The sequence below is a fragment of the Anastrepha obliqua genome, chromosome 1 (assembly GCF_027943255.1).
Source record: "Anastrepha obliqua isolate idAnaObli1 chromosome 1, idAnaObli1_1.0, whole genome shotgun sequence".
NCBI lineage: Eukaryota > Metazoa > Arthropoda > Insecta > Diptera > Tephritidae > Anastrepha > Anastrepha obliqua.
The window spans coordinates 36,673,571-36,694,420 of NC_072892.1; the positions used below are offsets into that span (position 1 = coordinate 36,673,571).

Below are 20,850 nucleotides of genomic sequence, written 5' to 3' on the forward strand. Positions count from 1 at the left end.
TTGTTTTGATATGGGCTTGGGTGAGTCACTCGTTCAGTGGAGTGAAGGAAAGTACTTGTATTTTTAAATTCATCCCCGAATTTATTCTCCTTTACATAAAAGCTGCATTAGACGCCACTTAGTTTGTGTGGCGATGATGCCCGCTTTAGCCTCTTAAGTATCTTGTATGAGTTGCCCAAGCTTTATCTTGATGAGCCACAGGGAACCAAAATAATCACGATAACACTGCTTCACTTGTTGAGTGAAATTTCGTCGCTGACTTTTAGAAATCAATTCACGACATATCTATACAGTTGCGATGATTGATAGACTATTATATGTTGAGAAGCTAACGACGGTTGGTTTACGTATGCTAAACTCATAATTTAACGATTTTAAAGAAATAAATGGTGCAATTACATACTGCGTGATACTAGTAATATTAACGGAAAATTCAGGAAAATCACAAGTAGCCGTTAAAATAAATCTTGGGTGACAGGAAATAAATTATAATGAGGATATGTAGTGAAGTAATAATAGGCGTACAGAAGCAAAAATCTAGTCGTTCAGTGTAGTAGATATGTGGCACAAATCCTATCAGAATTATTTTTTTCAACTAAACTCAAGGTGGGCCTTAGTAGCCACTTAAACAGATGGCTCAAAGTTTGATGGTATGGTAACAAGTGGTGTCTTCTCGCGAAGCGCACTCGAAAGACACCATTTTCAGGTTACCATATAAGTTATATTATAACGTTACATACTAGTATACTTAGTTACATGATCACCCTATTCCTATATTATACCTACTCTTAATTCTAACTTAATCTTACTCTTATATTTAATTACTTATGCTAACTCTTATGTAAACCAACAACATACTTTCTCACACTCTACACCCACACGCTTACTCACGCACTCAACATACAGACAACATGCATTCCTACATTCATTGCTAGTTTTACTTTCTCCCATTCTCATTAAATGTTAAATATTAGTTAAGCTTTAAGTTAAGACGAGTTTTTGTAAAAAGGAGAGTGAAATAAAGTTCTTTGACAGAAGAAGACGTGTTTTACTTCATTATTATATCATTGGAGCGCCTTCTTGTAATTGAAATATTATGAAATACAAATAAACTAAATTTTTATTAGCACAATAGAGATGGACAAATATTTAATTGTACATGTTTAAAATATTTAAAATTTTCATTCCATTATGTAAACAATCCAAGTGCATTTCTGTTTCAAAATTAAAAGTTTCTTTAACGCTTCCTTATTATTTTTTCGCTTTTCTAGCGGCCCAATAAGTTTCCAATTCGTTGCCTTCCCAGTTAAGTGATTTGGTGAAAATACTGAAATGAAAAACGAAAATTCGTTTTTAAATTAGGAAATGCGATATACTTGTATGTACATATATTTGTGTTAAAATGCATAATTTTTGGTTGCAAAACCGTACTTGCACAAATGAAATGCACTCTTGTGCAAAAGTTTAAAATCATTGTAGTTTCATAACTGTAGTAAAGTTTGAAACATAAATTCGCAAAATGCTTACTTTAAAAATTCTTCCATTCTTCTTATTCTACTTTCTCATTTAGACAAAAAACAAAAAACGGATACTTAACAGCTTCAATCCTGCGCAAAAGTTCTATACTTTTAAAACCGATTTAATTTTTTCGGGGTATTCAATTCTTAGTTATTAGTCTTCTTTTATTTGCTTTGCTCGGATCACTTGACTAAACAATTTCCTGTGAAAGCAACAACAAAGTTATCAGCAAGATTCGTCGCTCGCGATTATACTTATAGTTATGCCTCATACTACTGGTATAACTCACTATTTTACAAAAACATATAATTTTATGGAGCCCTATTTCAGCGCTGCCGAGATATGTTCATTTATGCCACTTGCTAACGCTTGGCGAGAAGAATAGGCCTATATTTCAGCCATTTCTTTCCGGGCATCAATGAAAAAATTTCTTTGACAGGGAAATGCTGGGCTGACTGAGCTGTAGCACCCAAAACTTTCCAGCAATTCTCAATAATATTAAGATCTAGTCTTGAGTATAACATGCAGAGTGTGGATTTGCTTTTTCTAGTTGAAAAATGTTTCCTTTCAAAAAATAGCAACAACAAATTTGTTTAGCATTTTTCCTACATTAGGTTTTTAAGAAGCAAATAGTTGTAACAATTGTTACAAATTATCACGTTTTGGTGTTCATGTACCCAAAAAACTTGCAAAGTAGGGAAAAGTGAGAGGGCAAAATGACATTTCATTTTGAGGGAAGTTGCAAGTTGCAGCTGTGGGCAAAGTAAAAATAAATACGAATTAAAATTTGCGAATTGCAATTGCTAGCGGAGTGTTCTTCATCTGACAGCGATAATAAAATGGAACAAATTATTGTGGACAAAATGAAATCATGTGACTCCGAAGCTCGTTATTTTGCGTTTTATTTGCTTTATTTTGTTTTCTTAATTTAATACGAGGTAGCTAAAATGAAAAAAAATTTAATTAATTTAAGTTGTTCGTAAAATTTGCAAATTGTTACAGGTTTTGCGATCATATACTTTTTTTGATATTATTCTCTTTGAGAGTGAATTCTCGGAAATTAAGTTTGTGGCAAGTTACTGGATAATGTTTCCATGAACAGACCTATTGACTGATGTATACATACCAGTCAAATGTAGATCCCCATAGTAATTTTATAAACTGAAATATGCTTTCATACAAAAAAACGCCACATTCCATTGATTACGTCTTTAAAGTCGATGCAATGTACATATGTATATAATATGACTTTTATTGCCCATGCCACAGTGCGTTCAATTAGCATTTATCATTTTCAAGCAAACCAAAAAAAAAATACTCAAAACTTCTTACCCACCATGCTATTGATTTTCGACTCATATCTCTCCAATGTTTTGCAAACTATTTTTTAAAAGTGATCAAAGTTAGAACAGCTTTAATAAATTTCCAAAAACACTGCTGACCGAACATGAATTTCGTATAAAACTCACAATTAACATTACATAGTTGGGAAAAGAATTCAACTATTAAAAAGAATTCAATTATTATTCAATAATTAAAAGAAGGCGCAAAATTAATCATACATTTCGTTTTAAAATAACTTTTTTTACTAAAAAAAAAATTATTATTTTGAAATGGATGGAAATCAATATCCAATATGCTTTTGGACTTTACGCGCCCCATTGCTTGTATTTTTAATGGCTTGTAATTTTTATACTGAATCTGGAATATGTCTAATTTACAAGTGTCAAATATGAAGGACGTACGACTACATTTACAAAAATTCTAAATCTTTCGTTAAGCTCCAGATCTCGAGGAATGGAATGAATGAGAGTACAATAATAATACACTCTACACAGTACAATACCGCAAGGCGGAGTCCTCTCACCGTTTCTATGGAACGCAGTTGTAAATAAACTTCTGTTAATACTGGAATCGGTGGGCTGTAAGGTGATAGCTTACGCCGATGATGTTGTCATTGCTGTCTCTGGTAAATTTGTATCTACATTAAGAGACCTAATACAAAATGCTCTAGACATACTTTCTAGGTGGGCAGGAAAGTGTGGTCTAGGAGTCAACCCAGACAAAACACAACTTATATTGTTCACTAGGAAACACAAAATCCCTCAACTAAGTCCAATTATGCTCAAGGGGGAAGCTCTTGTGATTTCGGAAGAAACCAAGTACTTGGGACTAAACATAGATAGGAAACTGACTTGGAAGTTAAACATCTTAGAAAGAGTCAGGAAAGCGAACCTAGCTTTTTATTCCTGTAAGAGAGCTAAAGGTAAGACCTGGGGAATTAAACCTAAGGTTGCTCATTGGGTTTACACTGCTGTCGTCAGACCCATTCTTCTATATGGAAATGTTGTCTGGTGGTGTGCTATGCAGAAAAAAACCTATTCTAATTTATTGAATAAGGTGCAGAGATCAGCGGAATTAGCAATATGTGGCGTCATGAAAACCACGTCATCCATGGCTTTGGACATCATGCTACATCTGCCACCCCTAGATCTCTTCTGCAAATACTTAGCGGCCTGCTCCGCTGTAAGGCTCAAAGCGAGCTCACAATGGAAGACTGTCACACAGGGACATTCAACCATCTTAGACTCCTACACGGATATACCCAGTGACTGTGATTATCACCCTCCCATTCTCTGCTTCGAAAGGAATTTCCTAATGAAAATCCCTTCTAGACTGGAATGGTTTGAAGAAGATCCAACACCCAACACATCCGTTAAGATCTACACGGACGGGTCTAAAATGGATACCGGTGTAGGATCAGGGTTATTTTGCGAAGAGCTTTCTATTAGTGAATCCTTTAAACTACCGGATCACTGTAGTGTTTTTCAAGCGGAAATAAACGCTATTCATGAAGCCTTAAAATGGCTAAAGATAAACAGAATATCATCAACGGATATCTGCATTCTATCAGACAGCCAAGCTGCCCTACGAGCCCTGGATGCATTCCAAACAACATCAAGGAGTGTCTTACGTTGTCGCCAATCTCTAAATGAGATGGCCAAACAATATCGTATAATCTTGTGCTGGGTTCCAGGCCACAGAGATATACCAGGGAACTGTAGGGCAGACCAACTTGCAAGAGAAGGTACCTGTTTGCCAGACATAAGTAATTTTATGGGCGCATTAATCAGGTCTGCAAATCAAAGATGGATTAGCGTTAACACCTGTGAAATTGCTAGGCAAACATGGCCAAGGCTAAATTTACGTCAGTCCAAGAGTATTATAAAACTGAATAGCATTCAAATCAGGACCTTAGTAGGGGCCCTCACAGGACATTGTCTCATAGGAAATCATGCAAAGAGATTAGGCATTTACACGCATGATTTCTGTCGTAGCTGCAGAAATGAGGAGGAGTTGGAAACAATTCAACACCTTTTTTGCACATGCCCAGCTCTAGCCAGAAGCAGGAACCGATTTTTAAAATCCGACTTCTTAACGAATATAGATAATCTATACATTTTAGGTATCAACAACCTTTTACGCTTTGTCAAAAGCTCAGGATGGTTTAATAGGGAGAGGGAAATGTAGCTCAGCACCCGCGGTTCACAACGGACCCATTTTGTGGTCTAAGTGGCATTGTTGTCTCTAAGTGCGATGCGGCTGCCAAACCTAACCTAACCTAACACAGTACAATAAAACAATTAGTTGTTCAAAGCAACACATTGTATATGTAGGCACTATCTCAAAAATGTCGAAGTGATATCATTTTACAGAAATCGTGTGCTGATTATATGAAGGTCGACTCCAAGTCTTATTTTCGTTTGCTGTATTTGTCAAGCGGCTCGTTGAAGTTGATTGTTGCAAAAAAATTCTTCCTAAACTCTTCTTCTAAACAAACAAATTGGCATCAAGTGATCAGAAAAGCAACCCTGAGTTTTCAACCTGTCGGAGAAAATAGAAATGAATCTAATTATTTTGCAGATGTGAATTTATCCGACGGCAAGTCCGCCGCAATTCTGTTCAACTTCACGATATAAATGTGTTCTAATTTTGACAGCGGGCACCCGTCCCCTGCAATTCTGTTCAAGGGGTAACTTTGCAATGTATTTGAGATGAATAAGAGATCGAAACGAGACTCATAACCGAATTGCACATCGAAAAGTTGCATTTCTTTTGCTTGCCACAATTGGTTGTGCAGTAGCACAGTACATACATACTTGCACACATGCATACATTAGTAGGTATATTTTTCATAGCGATCCAATCGTCACACAATTGCTTTACGGCCATGAACATGAAAGTTGCTCAAGCACAAAATTGCAAAAACAAGTCGTTTGCAGAAAAGTTGATGTGCAGATGAGGGATATGAAATCTAGAATTACGGGATCCGAATTGTAAATGCCGGGACTCGTTTATATGAAAGCGAGTGAGTTTTTTATTTTTATTTTCCTGCAAGTCTTAGGCATCTCAAAAAGCTACATACCTATGTATAAGCACAATGGGTCTCGCATTTGCTAAGAATGGAGCAAAACACATTCAAATGCGACTTTCTCAGCAACATTTCGAGCGCCGAAAAGATAAAGTGGATTTTGTGCGTCGATTCATCACTATGGCTGAGACTTGGGTCTATCACCATGATTCTAAATCAAAATAAGAGGCTAAGAGTGGCGTGAACCTGGTTCTTCGGCTCCGAAACAAGTTCGTGTCCAGAAATCGACCAAGAAGTTGTTAGCATTAGTTTTTTGGGATGCAAAAGAAATTTTATTTGTGGATTACTTACAAACTGGTAAAATATACTGAATACTGAATATTATTGCAACTTTTTACACTAGCTGAAAGAAAAAAATCGTGAAAGAAAACCCAGTTAGGAAAAGAAAAAAATATTTTTCAGCAGGGACAATGCACTGTGTAACGGGAGCATTTTGAAAATAGCTAAAATCCATGAATTAACATCCGAATTGTTGGAACATCCACCGGATTCACCACATTTGACCACAAACGACTTCCATCTGTCCAGACATAAAAAATTCATGCGTGGAAAGGGTTTTTCATCAAATGGCGAGGTCGTAACAGCTGTGAAATCATGTTTTGCAGCCCTTCCAGATTCTCACTTCAAGGAGGGAATTCATAAATTGGAATATTGTAGGAACAAGTTTATTGATGTTCAGGGAGGTTATACTGAATAATAAAGTCTATTTCAAACCATAAAATTTTGTTTTTATATCGAACCACAAAACTTAGTGAACAACCTAGCATAACAGTCTAATTTTAATGCCGTCAGGGTGGATTACCCCTTGATTTGTTAACAAGTTATTGCTTTAAACAGTTCTTATTTGTCTTGTGTTGAATTAAATAAATTAAATAAACAGTTATTCAAAGCCATTTTATGCTTAATTTTCAGCAAAGATCACTTAATATCCTAATATGGTATATTAAGGGTTTTAATTCTCATAAAAAAAAAAAAATACCAGTCTAACGGTTAGACGCGATAGAAGTAAAACCTTCCGTAAAACAAACTGAGAGAGAATGAGACGAAAGCAGCATTAGGGGCGGGATAATTATAGGTTCATTATAATATTGCTATAAAGTTCATATTTTATTTTCTTCATTTTATTATTGTATTATTCATCCTCAATGTTTTCAATTTCAACAAATGATACGAGTGGCTTATGATAGCTAAAATATGATACAAATGCTTTAGTTTCGATGTTGACAACATATCTTTGAAATACCGCGTCAATGGTTGTTTTTGATCGTGTTGTCGATTCAGTGCGATTGTTACACATTTTTAAATTGAATGTTGTATTGAGAAAGTCAATTGAAGGAACCGCTGTGTCCAATGCAAAATTTACGTTAAAATCGCCACTTAAAATCATTGGAACTTTATCGTAATCCTTTCTAAGTATCCGCGATACTTCTGGTGTATACTTTATTAAATTTTCGTGAATGAATTCCGTGATGCTATTTATTGATTGTTTTTCTGTCGATATTCACGACACTTTTCTGCATTATTTTTCGGCATAATTGCGGTAAATATTTAAAAATGAAAATATTTACGAATATAAAAATACACACGCGGTTGCTATTATGAGCGTCTCCAGCAAAACCTGCGTGACCGAAACTCTAACACAATTACATTTTTTTGAATGTTACAAACACATATGCACGCAGGTTTTGCTGGGGCGTGACCGAAACTCTAACACAATTACACATATGCACTCGTATTTGTTTGAAAATCGACTTTTTTTTTTGGTTCTCCGTCACCTTTGGAAAATGTGTAAACAGTAAGCAAACTTTATTGAAATATTTTCCCTCATTTTTGCATCAGTAAAATTAAACAAACGCCGTAGCCGAATGGGTTGGTGCGTGACTACTATTCAGAATTCACAGAGAGAACGTCAGTTCGAATCTCGGTGAAAACACCAAAATTAAGGAAAACTATTTTTCTAATAGCGCTCACCCCTCAGCAGGCAATGGCAAAACACCGAGTGTATTTCTGCCATGAAAAAAAGCTCCTCATAAACATATCATAAAATAAAATAAAATAACTGTATAAAAAAAATTTTTTTCTTGTGATTCGAACCAAGGATTTTGGATCGGAAGCTCACATTGCTAGTCGCTCGGCTACCGCGCCATGCTGTCGGCGCTGGCCTAAAAGTTATTTAGTTCGTCGCTACGTTTATATCAACATATAATATAACGCTTCGTAGCCAAGAGTGTCGCTTTTTTCGTTTCACTTTTTCTGAAATCACTCCCAACGATTCTAAAGAAGTTTTCACTTCAAAAAACAAAAAAATGTGTTATCACGAAAATTGTATCCCAGGGCGAGTCCAGGAATTTCGGGATCCCATTAAAGACATTCCGGAATCCCGATTAATAATTACTGCTGATGCAAACATCCCTAGTGCAGACCAAGCATCATATTTTATAGATAAGAAATGCAAAATAGATATTTTTGCGGGTATATGTATGCGTATACGTATATTTATTTTGTTGGTGCTTTGAAAATTAGCTATTTCAATTTATTTCAGTAATATTATCTACTAGCGTTCACTAACGCTTACATAATATTCGTGCTACGCCTTGTGTCATTATTAGCGGTATTTATTTCATATCCGAATTGCACAACTTTATGTCCGACTATAAAATTACAACAAGCCCCAACTTGACAGCTTAAAGCGTCACCTAACAGCGGGCCACCAGATCAACCGGTCACTTAACTACAGACCAGCAACGAATAGCAACCAACAAATTTGGCCATACCAGTTACCTGATTCGTCTACTCAACACTCTCTAATTGTCCACTGCTTTGTATAACACACACACACACACACACACATGCTTTTAGTTACTTACGTTTCTCGTAATAGTTGTAACACTTCCTGCTCCTTCTTGTTCAGTCCATTGTAGTATGCGGCCAGATTGATATCCAACAATTGGCGTGTTTGCATTCCGGTTAGGAAGGTGCTTACACCATCCAACTGCATAAAGTGGTACATGGCCAACTTGCCGAGTTCGACGTTAGCCTCTTTGCAAATGTTTGCAGCCTTCCGGCATAACTCTTTTATTTCCTCGCCGGCTGGATGCCATGCTTGTGGACCAGCATTGGTTAGAAGGCCAAGAGCATGACCGGAAGCGCACACAATGCCCAAATTCTGTTGCTGGAAGAAGTCCATATATGATTTTAGTGAGTCGTCCAGTAGGGTGTAGCGCGTATAGGCCAATACTGACTGTGGAAAGGGGAAATGAAACATTCGAAAATATGATATACATATGTATGTATGTAGTTGATTAATTATAATTTTTTGTATGTGGAAGCAATCAGTTACTGTGAAAATGTAAATATATGTAATTACGTGAAAACTGCCTGGTGCACGCTCAATGCATTCCTTTAGGCGCTCCAACGGGTATCCGGTTACACCAATAAATTTCGCTTTTCCTTCTTTTACGATTTTCTGCAATTCAGGTAGACATTCGTTGACAACAACGTCGAGATCTTTAGCGAATTCAATGTCATGAATCTGAAACAGGATATGTAATGAAATTAGCTGGATCTAAAAAAGGTAAAAAACTCCTGATTGTGCTTTGAACAATAAGAGCGTATAATATATTATATTTCATAGCAGTGGTTAGATAACTAACTTCACACGAAGTACATGCTACCCTAATTCGGCCTTCGACCCTAAATAGAGTTAAACTCTATTTCTTCAAAAATGCAAATGCTTGACTTAGTTTTGGGTATCATTTGAGACAGTAGGCTTAAGGATATCTGGGAGCAATAAATAAATAATTGCTTTAGATTTGTGTTCACAAGTCAATTTGCTCCTGGGAATTTGTGTGGCAAAACAGCTCTTTCTATCATGGTGTATATTTTATGGATCCTCGATTAGCTGAACAAGACTGTCGTTTCCTGTATGCTCTTCATCAGAGCTATGGAGACTATTCTAAATTTTTTAATGGATATTCAAAGTATAATTGTAGCAGGTTGCAGGATATAGGTACTTAATCATCAGCATACCCTATGAAGTCGTGCCAAGCCACTACACTGCTGACTTTCGGTAACTTTCGTGCAAGGATGTTTCCCTTGAAGAACGCATCCAGCGGCCTTATAACCTGCGACCTAACTGCGGTCGTTCAAAAATTTATCAAATGAGTGGATAATACCTTTCACCTTTTTCAGCTAGTTCTCTTAGCTTAGCACCATCAGATTATTGCATTTCTTTCTCAGTCCTACAAATTAAAGTAGAACATTGCCGGAAGGTCCATCTGTGTCTTAGATATCCAACCAAATAGTCAGGTCGGTAACGGACTAATCAAATTTTTTTTAATTAAACACAGAACAATGGACGAGGGGCAAGAACCAGCCGTTTTTAGCGAGTTCCGTTCTTAGGCGTTCTTAGCATGTCCTTGACTGTTTAAAGACACCAACAGAGATCTTTGCCTTCTGTGCGGAACGTCTGTCATATTCGCGATAAATGATGTTCGCGATAAATGATGCTGGGAATTTCTCCCATGATGACGGAAAAATGTATCACATCTGACGGAAGTAGCAGTTGTTGGGAGGCGCAACCTTCTGTATTCTGTACACCTTGGTGGTTTATGCAATTAAAAATAAGATGAGTGAGAGATTTAAGAATATAATTTCAAAATAGAGAAGACTTGCAAATACAAACAAAGAAGATAATAGAAAAAAGTGTAAACAAAAATCTACAATTACGTCAGTTCAACTTCTAATTCTGCCCAATTAACTGAGAGGCTAGTACATAGCAGTACCCCGATATGCACAACCTTCTATATTCTCTCAACTGTGTTTCTTTTTCATGAATCTTTATAGCAAATCTTCTTTTGATAGCTTCGCATAGAATCCAGGCATCTCTTTTGTTCTTGTAACAACATGAAAAATTCCCCATGAGTTTTTAAGAATGCTGCAAAAGTAACAGTAACAGTCTATTCATGCTCGACGAGATGGCAACCTAAACTATGTAAAGCGTTTTTCAGTAAGAGCGCTTCAACTTTTTGTTTTAATAAAACACAAACGGTTTGACTTTTTTAACTAATTTTTTTTTTATTATCGAGTTTGAACATATACATTTAAATATGAAATTCGATTTCTTTTGCATGAGCACCGCGTGCACGTTTTACGAAGTCCAATCGTTGAACCCAATTTTCGACCACTCTTTTGCATAAATCGGCCGAAATTCCAGCAATTTCGCGTTCAATATTGGCTCTGAGCTCACAAATCGTCGCCGGCTTGTTACTGTAGACCAATGACTTCACATAACACCAAAACGGGACGGCTTGTTAAATGGACCGTAAAATGGCCGTAATGCTCTTAAAGTAGCAGCAACAGAACGATTATTTTCATAAAAAATTTGCACGATTTGCAATCGTTGCTCAAGTGTGTAGCGTTCCATGATGAAATGTGTACTAATGAAGTTTACAAATGACAAGCGAAAAATAAAAAATATTGCGTCGTTCGCCCTCCCTATCGGAAAAAAGTTGAAGCGCACCTATTGAAAAACGCTTTATATGTTTAGTCTTGTCATAAATTTTATGACAAATTTTTCAATGCCTACGGCAAGAGCGAATTCGCAGAAATTCCCTTAGAAAGCAGAAAATCATGTCAAGGAAAATGAATGTATCGTCCAGATCAATATCAAGACTAAAAATCATATCCACATGAAAGCCTTCCGTTGCTCAACTGACTATCTTTTGACAACGCGCTTGAAGAAAATTAGGTTCAACGGATGCAGGCAGCTTCTTCGGTGTAATGCGGTCAACGGCCATGAAAATACCTTTCAATCTTTTCACAGTTGAGAAAATTTTCACTGTTGAAGATTTTAATAAGCAAAACGACAAAATATATATTGTTCCAAGGGTTCCACCATTCAGCCTCCGTAATGGTTTGGTTTGGAGTGTCTTGTAAAGGCGTTACATCTCTTCATTTCATCGAAAAAGCGATTAAGACCGAGACAAAGGTGTACCAGTAGGAAGTATTAGAAGGCGTGGTGAAGGAGTCTCTTCAATGGAAAGCGTTGGATCTTTCAGCAAGATTTCGCTCCAGCCCATAAGGCAAAAACCGCCCAGCAGTGGCTAAAAAGCAATATTCCTGGGTCCAAGCCACAGAAGATTGACCGTTTGAAATTCCTCATTCATTGAACTACAGATTGTGGTCAGAATTGGAGAATATGGCCTGTCGAAGACCTCGCAGATATTTGGAGAGTCTCAAACAATCTTTTGTTCGAGCAGCGACGTCAATATCCATGGAAATCGTGAGTGCTGCACTAACTGAATGGCCTAATCGTTTGAAAGTCTGTGTTAAAAGCATTGACCGCTTCGAATAAAAATTTATAAACTGTTTTTTTGTATAAAACTAACTTCTTTAAAAAAAGTATTATAATTTCATATCTATGGTAGGACTAAGTAAAACAAGTATATGATGGCACATTTTTCTTCATTTTTAATTCAAAGCTTTATTATAAAATGCAAAAAGAACTAAAACTTCAGTACGCAAAAAATACTATTATTTAAACTCAAAAGAGTACTTAAAAAATTCCTTTAAAATCATTTGCCTATGTATATTTCAGACAGCAGGATAAAATTTATACGAAGCTCTATAATCACCATTTAGATATTTATATTAGATAAATCTATCGTACTTTCACCAAAATGGTCTACACGAAAATTTTTATAAATTGAGCAGATGCCTATGACGTGTTGAATGTTTTCAGGGACACCCAAGTTACAAACTGTACAGGCAGTCGAAAGTACATTCTTAAAATGTCTTGCATTCACGTTAAGATATTACGAAATTAAGCTAATACCGTAGGCAGGAAAATCGTCACTGATATATTTAATATCTTCAAAGTTAGTTACAAATCGTGTGATTCTGATTTAGCAGCAGAGTCCAGAAAAGGCGAACGTTTTTTAATCTTAAGATTGTCTAAAAACAGAGGTATGAATACAGACAAAGACTCATATTAAAAGCGTTGAGAGGTTCCATATTTAACATTAGCGAGATATTCTTCCTCTTTTTTACCCAATGAGCGCCGAGGCGTACAGTCTCCTCAGCAACGATGCACGGAAGTCTGCGACTTGGCAGAATAAAACACCGCGAGATAACGTACATATATATGTGCTCGGAGTATATGTACACCTTTTTTGTATTTGGTGGAGGATTTTGTTTTAGAGTTCGAAAAAAAGCAGCCAAAAATTACCGGGGGCATGGGGCTTTAACTATCAGTTCGCAAACTTAATGAAGGCGCACCTGCAGAAACCAGGACAAAACAAATCGAAAACTACTGGACCGGACAGTGTTTCGACAGACAATTAACGACATTCATTGGGAGACACTTACCACCTTTTTAAGCTCCCGACCCCCGAGTGCCACAATCGGAGTCCAACCACCACCCATAGCAGATGAGGAGCTCCAACTACCCCGAGATACCCGCGTAACCTTGGCATAATTACTTTCTGGATACTGTAGCAGTGTCCAGAATTGATCCCGACATACTAAACATATGTCCCCACGACACTAACCACCTTTTCACATGCCCCATCAAACCCACTCATCTAACACCCCTCTCCTTCTGGACCCAAACTGTCGAAACAGTAAGTTTCTTGGGCCTACCGTTAGATGAGCTAGACGAAGGCGACCGGTAATTTACACCACACTCACACGGTTAAGTATAATACTACAACAATAACAACAACAAATCATTTCAATTTCTTAAAGCTTTAGTTTCTTTTAAAATCCCGCTTTAATCCCTGCGACCAGTGATTTATCCCAACAAGTAATTAGTTAAGATACTTTAAATATAACAAACTCGTTGCTTCGCTTAATTTTGGGCTCGTTGTCCTCGTTAATTTTTGTGTCAGACTCTTGATAAACATGGTGGTTATATTATATTATATTTAAGAGTTTTTTGAGCACAAAAGATTAAGGCCAATGGGTGCTTGTTTCTTCGACAGCCTGGGGCAGTGCGCCAACATAAATCCCATAAATTTTCTCCATTACATCAGCAGCTCTGGCTGGCTGTAGGTATCTGCCTGTTGGAGGTCTCATAATGGTATCAAAACGGCACTTAAGTGCTACTTGGGGGGTGCCAGAGGGGATCGGGTACTTTTTCCCCCGGGCCCGGAGTTTTCAGAGGGGCCCGGACTCGAGGCTAATTCCAAGAAATTTCCTGCTTGAAAAAATATAGTAAATAATACTTCTACCAGAGTTCCGTCACAGACTTTTTTTGGTGTCACCATATCGAATGTTATGATCACGATTACGAAAAATAAAGATAATATGGTGATACAAAAGTGTATATTATTGAGCTCTTATTAAAATGGAACATTTTATGCTACTGATTTATAAGGTAATTAATAATTATAGTGATGATCAGATTAAATTTAGATAGTTGTATTTTAAATGAAGACCAATTTTGAAACGTAGTTATTCTTTAAAGCAATTTGTCCTTACGTTGATAAAGAATTAAATGTAGAGATAGGAATAATACTTTTTATAGACTAGAAATTTTTGATTTTTCACTGGGTATGTTATTATATAAATAATTTTTTAAATTGGTTTCCCCAGTCAATTTCACATTTTTATTTTATTTTTTTATTTTCGATTTTAAAAGAATGTCAAACTGTTGCAAAAGGTTTGCCAAACACTTCGTCAACATTGCCAGCAAGCCGAAAGAAGAAACGTAATGATGAAGAACCTGAGAATTCAGCGGAAAATATGACCGCCGAAGAAATTGATTTCAAGAGGAACATATTTCTCGTCATCATGATCAGTTATCACTGGTATTGAAAATCGGTTTACTGCAATTAAAAACATAAATAACATTTTCTCATTCCCTAAAATTGAAAAAGCAGAACTTCAGACAGCAGCTCTTAATTTTGCTAAAAAATACCCTTCTGATGTGTCGGAAGAAATCTCAATTGAGATGTGTCACTTGAAGAGTGTGTACAAGGCGAATTTTACTGGAAATTCGGAATGTTGTATGCCTCCGTTCGACTTGTTGAATGCCATCACAGCTAAAAACTTGGATACTCTGTTCCCGAACATCTGCATTGCTTTGCGAATATTCTGCACCCTGCCAGTATCGGTTGCCGGCGCCGAAAGATCGTTCAGCGCTTTATCAAGGATCAAAGACTACCATCGTTCTTGTTCAACTCAGAGTCGAGTAACAGGATTGGCAACTTTGTATTTGGAATCTGAGTTAGCAAGGAAACTCGACTTCGATGATATTATAAGAGCTTTTGCCTCAGCTAAAGCAAGAAAAGCAAAATTCTAAGCATCGTGGCAGTAATTTTCAAATATTTATAAGGCTCACAAAATGAATAAAAAAATTTAACTTTTTTCAGCTGCGTTTTTTATTTCAGATCTGCTGAAGAGTTTTCTAAAATTCATTTTAATCAATATTTCATAATTAATTCTATCAAAAATGTTATCAATGAGTTTTTCAATGTGTAAATGTTATATCACTATAACATAATACGCATTTTGATAAATAAAAAAAATTTGAAGGGGCCCGCATCTCAAGTTTCCCCCGGGGCCCGAATACTCTCTCCACGGCCCTGATGGAAGGATCTACAGTTTCTACCCGACTCCGAACGGCAGATATTTTTTATGAGGAGCTTTTTCATGGCAGAAATACTCTCGGAGGTTTCACATTGCCTGCCGAGGAGCGACCGCTATTAGAAAAGACTTTTTCTTCATTTTGGTGTTTCACCGAGATTCGAACTTAAGTTCTCTCTGAATTCCAAATGGTAGTCACGCACTAACCCATTCGGCTTCGGTGGCCGTTTGATACCACTCGAAATAAGATATCTTCATCTAACTATTTAGTATTACGAACTTACCTGTATAATGTCGACATAATCGATACCAAGCAACTTCAAGCTCTTCTCCACACTTGCTCTTGTCTTTTTTGCGGAAAAATCAAACATATTCTCCAAGTCTCTTTCATAGCGTCCCACCTTTGTAGCAATGTAATAAACTCCCCTCGGTACATTTTTCAATGCCATGCCCAGTACTTCCTCTGAACGTCCCTGTCCATAATATGGTGCCGTATCAATATAATTAATACCTGATTTAAGAGCTTTGTGTATGGTTTTTATAGCCTCATCCAAATCAAGATCACTGTCGGCAAATAAGGAAAACAAACAAAGCATTTAGTAATAAACTAAACTTAATAACAAAACATAAATTAAATATATGTAATACATACATGTATGTATGTGAATGAAATGCATGCAGATATTTAAGGCTAACAAACAACGACAACTGTGTAGGCGCTTATCAGTGCCCAAGTGCTCAAGTGCAACAAAGTGGAAAAACACTTAATTTAGAATTTAATTAAACATCAACAAACCCATAGAAATCACTTAGCGTGCCGGTACCCAAAGACACTTTCGACACCTTCATTCCGGTGAGGCCTAGCTCACGATATTCCATTCGCTTGCAGAGTTGTTCATCGTGAAAATCATTTTGAAATGTTATGGGGAGGGAGGACATTATTCAATTAATGCACTGACAACTAAATACAAATTAAAATATGCAATTTTTCGAATGTTTTATTCTTTTATGTTAATTCAAATTAAGTCTTAATTATTTTATTTATTCTTTCCTCTGTATTTATTTTGCATAAAAAAATACAAAAAATAATAACGTTTTAACGAATTCGATAATCAAGTTTGCTATAGCTTAGCATACGATGTTTTTGTCACTGAAAGTACCGGTAGACTGAGAGCATGAGTTTTTGCTTACCAAATAAACCCTCGAACACACATATGTATGTACACCTTCTACTAAAAAAAAAACCAAATTTTTACAAATAGAAAGGCCGATAAAATGATGTTGACAAGATTGTGCAGAATGAAGCGGAAAATATCTTGCCGTGTCATTAGAGTGGATGATGATGTGTGTGAGAAAACTGAGAAAAGAGTATCAGTGAATGTAGCCGAATGGGTTGGGCTTGAAACCCAGCACATGAAACACAAGAAACTATTATAGCGGTCGTCTCTCGGCAGACAATGACAAACCTACGAGTGTATTTCACGAAAAAGCTCCTCGGACAAACCATCTGCCTTTCGTAGTATTTCTGCTATCATATAAAAAAAGATGAACATTTCATCGTAATCTTGTTTAAGAATTATGCTTCATTTGTGCTGTCTCTAAAGCTATTATTCAATTAATTAACTGGTATTTTTATTGTTAATTGAAAGTGTACTTCAATCACCCCAATATTAAAAAGAAGCGGTGTGAGTAAAATTATTAAATTGCCATCTGTCTCTAAAATTTTTGAAGCCATCATTAAGGATATATTCAAGTACCTAAAATTGGCGCTTACATACTTTATTTGGTGTTTTGGTATTTTGGTACTTTATGCAAGGAGATTTGAGCCTACGCACTTCCGAATGGTAGTCACGCACCAACGCATTTGAAACTTACATATTGTACATAGCATCTGCATTAAAATGTCATACTTAACAAGATAGCAATGCTGGGCCGGTATAGGAAATTCAAAAGTTGTGCAATAGTTGGTGCCATAAGTTTATTTTATTTATAAAAAGTTCGGTTTTTTATAGAATAGACGGTGTATGCATAATATTTACACTGGGCTTATGCAAGTAAGAGTGCAACCTGCTCGGTTTATCAATTCATTAATTTTGACTGAGATACGGTCGGTGAGGGTCTAATTGAATGCTGAGAGTGTAAATAACTTGAAGTACGTATAAATAAAGGGTGGACCATCGGCTGATTTCTATTTCAATGATTTTTGCTTCTTTAAAAAGAGTAAGCGTTCCAACATTTCTGGTCTTATGCACCTAACTGCCTCGATTTGCCTTGCTTTAGCGCAACCATATAACCCAATTTCAGACCATAAAAAGGGCACCTAACCAAAAGACTGTTTCTAGCAGCATTTCCGTAAAAACTGCTATTGTTGCTAGCACTCTAAAACTCCAAACTCCAAACTGTGACACTCTGAGATGTACTATTGGCTTCTGGACAGTCACGCCCGGGTTTTTCGATCAACATTTGGGATCATTTTGTTCGTTAATATTAGCGCTGAGATAAAATGTGTCTTGTAGGGTAACTTTTTTTCAATAAATTCTTAGTTTCAGCAACATAGCACTCACTATGGATGTAAGCTGTCCAATGAGCAAGCCGATGGCCCGCCCTTTATGTGCATGCCTTGTGTTTGTGTAAATATATATAAGTGTATATGTATGTATGCAAGTGTGTACCTTAGGGTGGTTCAGAAGAATTTTTTCCTCAAATCGAATGTAAAACAAGTTAAGAAGTATTAAATTGGGGCCGGGCCGAGCATTACATACCCACGCAGATTTTAGTAACATTTAATTTGGGGTGACTGTTAATTTTTGGCCTCAAATAAACTCATAGACAATGAGAGTTAAGCTTTTAATATCAGATGGACGGACAGATATTTAATCTGAACACATAAAAAGTGCGCCCAGTTTTTATCCGAACTCAATAAAAGTAAGCTCGGGTCTAAATGAGGTGAGCAGCAACAAGTGTGTGAAGTTTGGTCGAGTTTTTTTAGGTGTCGAGATAAACGCATTTACTAAAAAGTCGGCGTGTTACCGCTTATTTTTCAAGATTTTATATTACTAGCCGGATTTTTTCATTGAATTAATTATTTGTACTATATTTGAGAAATTTTGCTTCTTTTCTGTTTTGAAAATTAAGGTTATACGGAAGGTGGGCGTGGTTTTTGCTCGATTTCGCCCATTTTCAACATCAAAGTGTCTGCGAGAAAGGCTGATATGTATATCAAGTTTCATTGAAATATTTTAATTTTGTTCGAGTTAACAGACGAACGGACATACAATGTTTTTATTTGATCGTATTTAGACGTGTGTTCAGATTTTGTTCATACTTTGGTTGATATATATGTGTATATATGTTGTATATATATATGTATATATATATATATGTTGTGTACATGGAAGGAAGTGGCTCCAAAATATTTACCCATTAGATGGCGCAGAGGTTGACTTATTTTCAAAAACTGGATATATGCTCCGCATAACCTTTATTTATTTTACTTACAGGAATAAGAAAAATCACCGCAAACAGTTTCCTTTATAAATATTTAAGTATCATATAATATTGCTCTATAAAATCAGACAATACCCTACGATTTATAATATATTTACCTACCCTATTGTGCATGTATGTGTATATATCATTTGCGAAAGAGATCGTTAACGAAGTGAGCTGAAGCTTCTCAAATGGTAGCAAAGGCGGGTTAGACGCCAAGGCAATGCACGTACGATATCTGGTGGGACTTGAAAGGAGCAGTGCATTATGACCAGCTAAACGTTAGCAAACGATTGATTCTAATTTGTACTACCTGCGATTCGGAGATCACAAAATCGAAATTTTTTTCTTCACTCATCTTATAGTAAATCATTTCAAGAATGTTGTGTCAAAATTTTAAGTGGATCGGAGCAGAACTCTCAAAGTTATAGCCTTCGTAGGCACTCTACCTCGAATGCGGAGCATAGATAATTTTTCAGAGTCATTTTTTCAAACGCGTTTTTCCCGAAACGACTTCTTAAAAGTCGGTGCCAATCACAACTCCGAAACTATTCCACCGATTCTTTTCAAATTTGGCACACGTTTTCTAAATCAAAAATACCTCCCCCCCACACTGTTTTTTTTTTATTTTTTTTTTTTAAGGTTGTTTTTCACTTACAAATATGGCGAAATTTTTCGCCAAAAATGCTCGTTTTACGTTTTTTTGCCACCAAAACTACAAAAATGAAAAAAAAAAAATTTTTATTCATGTGGGGGGGGGAGCATTACGTCATACTTTAACTGAAAAATTCGACTTTTTTGGTTTCAGATGATTCTACGACGAATGCCGATTGGCACCGCAGAGCACCTCTCGAAAAACATATCTCCAAAAAAACTCTGTCATGGGCTTATTTGTCAATATTTTATTATTAATATTTTTTAAAAACTTATTGAAAAGATGTACAATAACATGCAACTGATTTTATTAAAGTATCTTAAGCCATATTTCTGTAAAAAATTAAAAAAAAAGTGTTTTTTTTAGCGCTAAACCCTACCACCCCCTTAAATATGATATTACTGTTTTTACACTTTTTATACACATTCTAAATATTTGGAAAAAAATCAAACTTTTCACAAAAGGAAACGTCGAGTGCATATTTAGTGGCAAAAATATATTTTTTCAAACGTAATTGACCATCATTCAGAACTCTCGACCGATTTTGCGTGACAAAAATCTTGATTTAAGCTTACGAAAACCTAAAAATTCGATTAACATGCAACACACAGTTGTCCAATTAATCTCCAATGACATATCACTGAGAAACTCCCATTTTTTCACCACTTCTTTTGTGTTTTCTGGGAATAATTCACTCTGTTAACAATCATTCCACCATCACTGACTGTTTCTCCACCCGATGGAAATCGCTTGTACCAGTCGTAAATTTTCATAAGGGGGAAACAATCAACGTCATCGCTACATGCTTTTTGAAGCACTCAGTGAGTTTCTGTAAAAATTTTAAGCAATAGTAGTTCTTTTTCTGAAACTCATTTTCCAACTAATAAAGATATCGCAATAACTTTTCACTCGAATTCGAATTTTCGAAAATATGGCGAATATGCCTTTAAAGTTAAGAATACAATGTGATGGATAAATTTTGTAAAAATTAAGCTGTTTAAATTGAGGATAAATCCAAAAAAAAAAAAATAAAAATAAAAATAAAAAAAATGCTTGGGAAGGTTTTCTAGTAGATCTGCCCTATCTTACTTCTTCAAAGAGCTCATTTTTATTTTGATTGAAAATGTATTTCATTGAGTATGGCAAATGATTTATTCCATGCGCTCGC

At 36.0% G+C, this 20,850-nt stretch overlaps 1 protein-coding gene across 1 annotated transcript; it reads right to left on the minus strand.

Annotated features, from left to right (window-relative positions):
* Positions 1 to 1,102: 1,102 nt before the first annotated feature.
* LOC129236149 (uncharacterized) lies at positions 1,103 to 16,689 on the minus strand. Its single transcript, XM_054870377.1, has 5 exons — positions 16,335 to 16,689; positions 15,823 to 16,102; positions 9,318 to 9,482; positions 8,818 to 9,191; positions 1,103 to 1,327 (listed from the first exon to the last, which is right to left on the minus strand). The coding sequence occupies exons 1-5, from the start codon at positions 16,475 to 16,477 to the stop codon at positions 1,252 to 1,254; spliced, it is 1,038 nt and encodes a 345-aa protein (XP_054726352.1). The 5' UTR covers positions 16,478 to 16,689; the 3' UTR covers positions 1,103 to 1,251.
* Between the last annotated feature and the right edge of the window lie 4,161 nt (positions 16,690 to 20,850).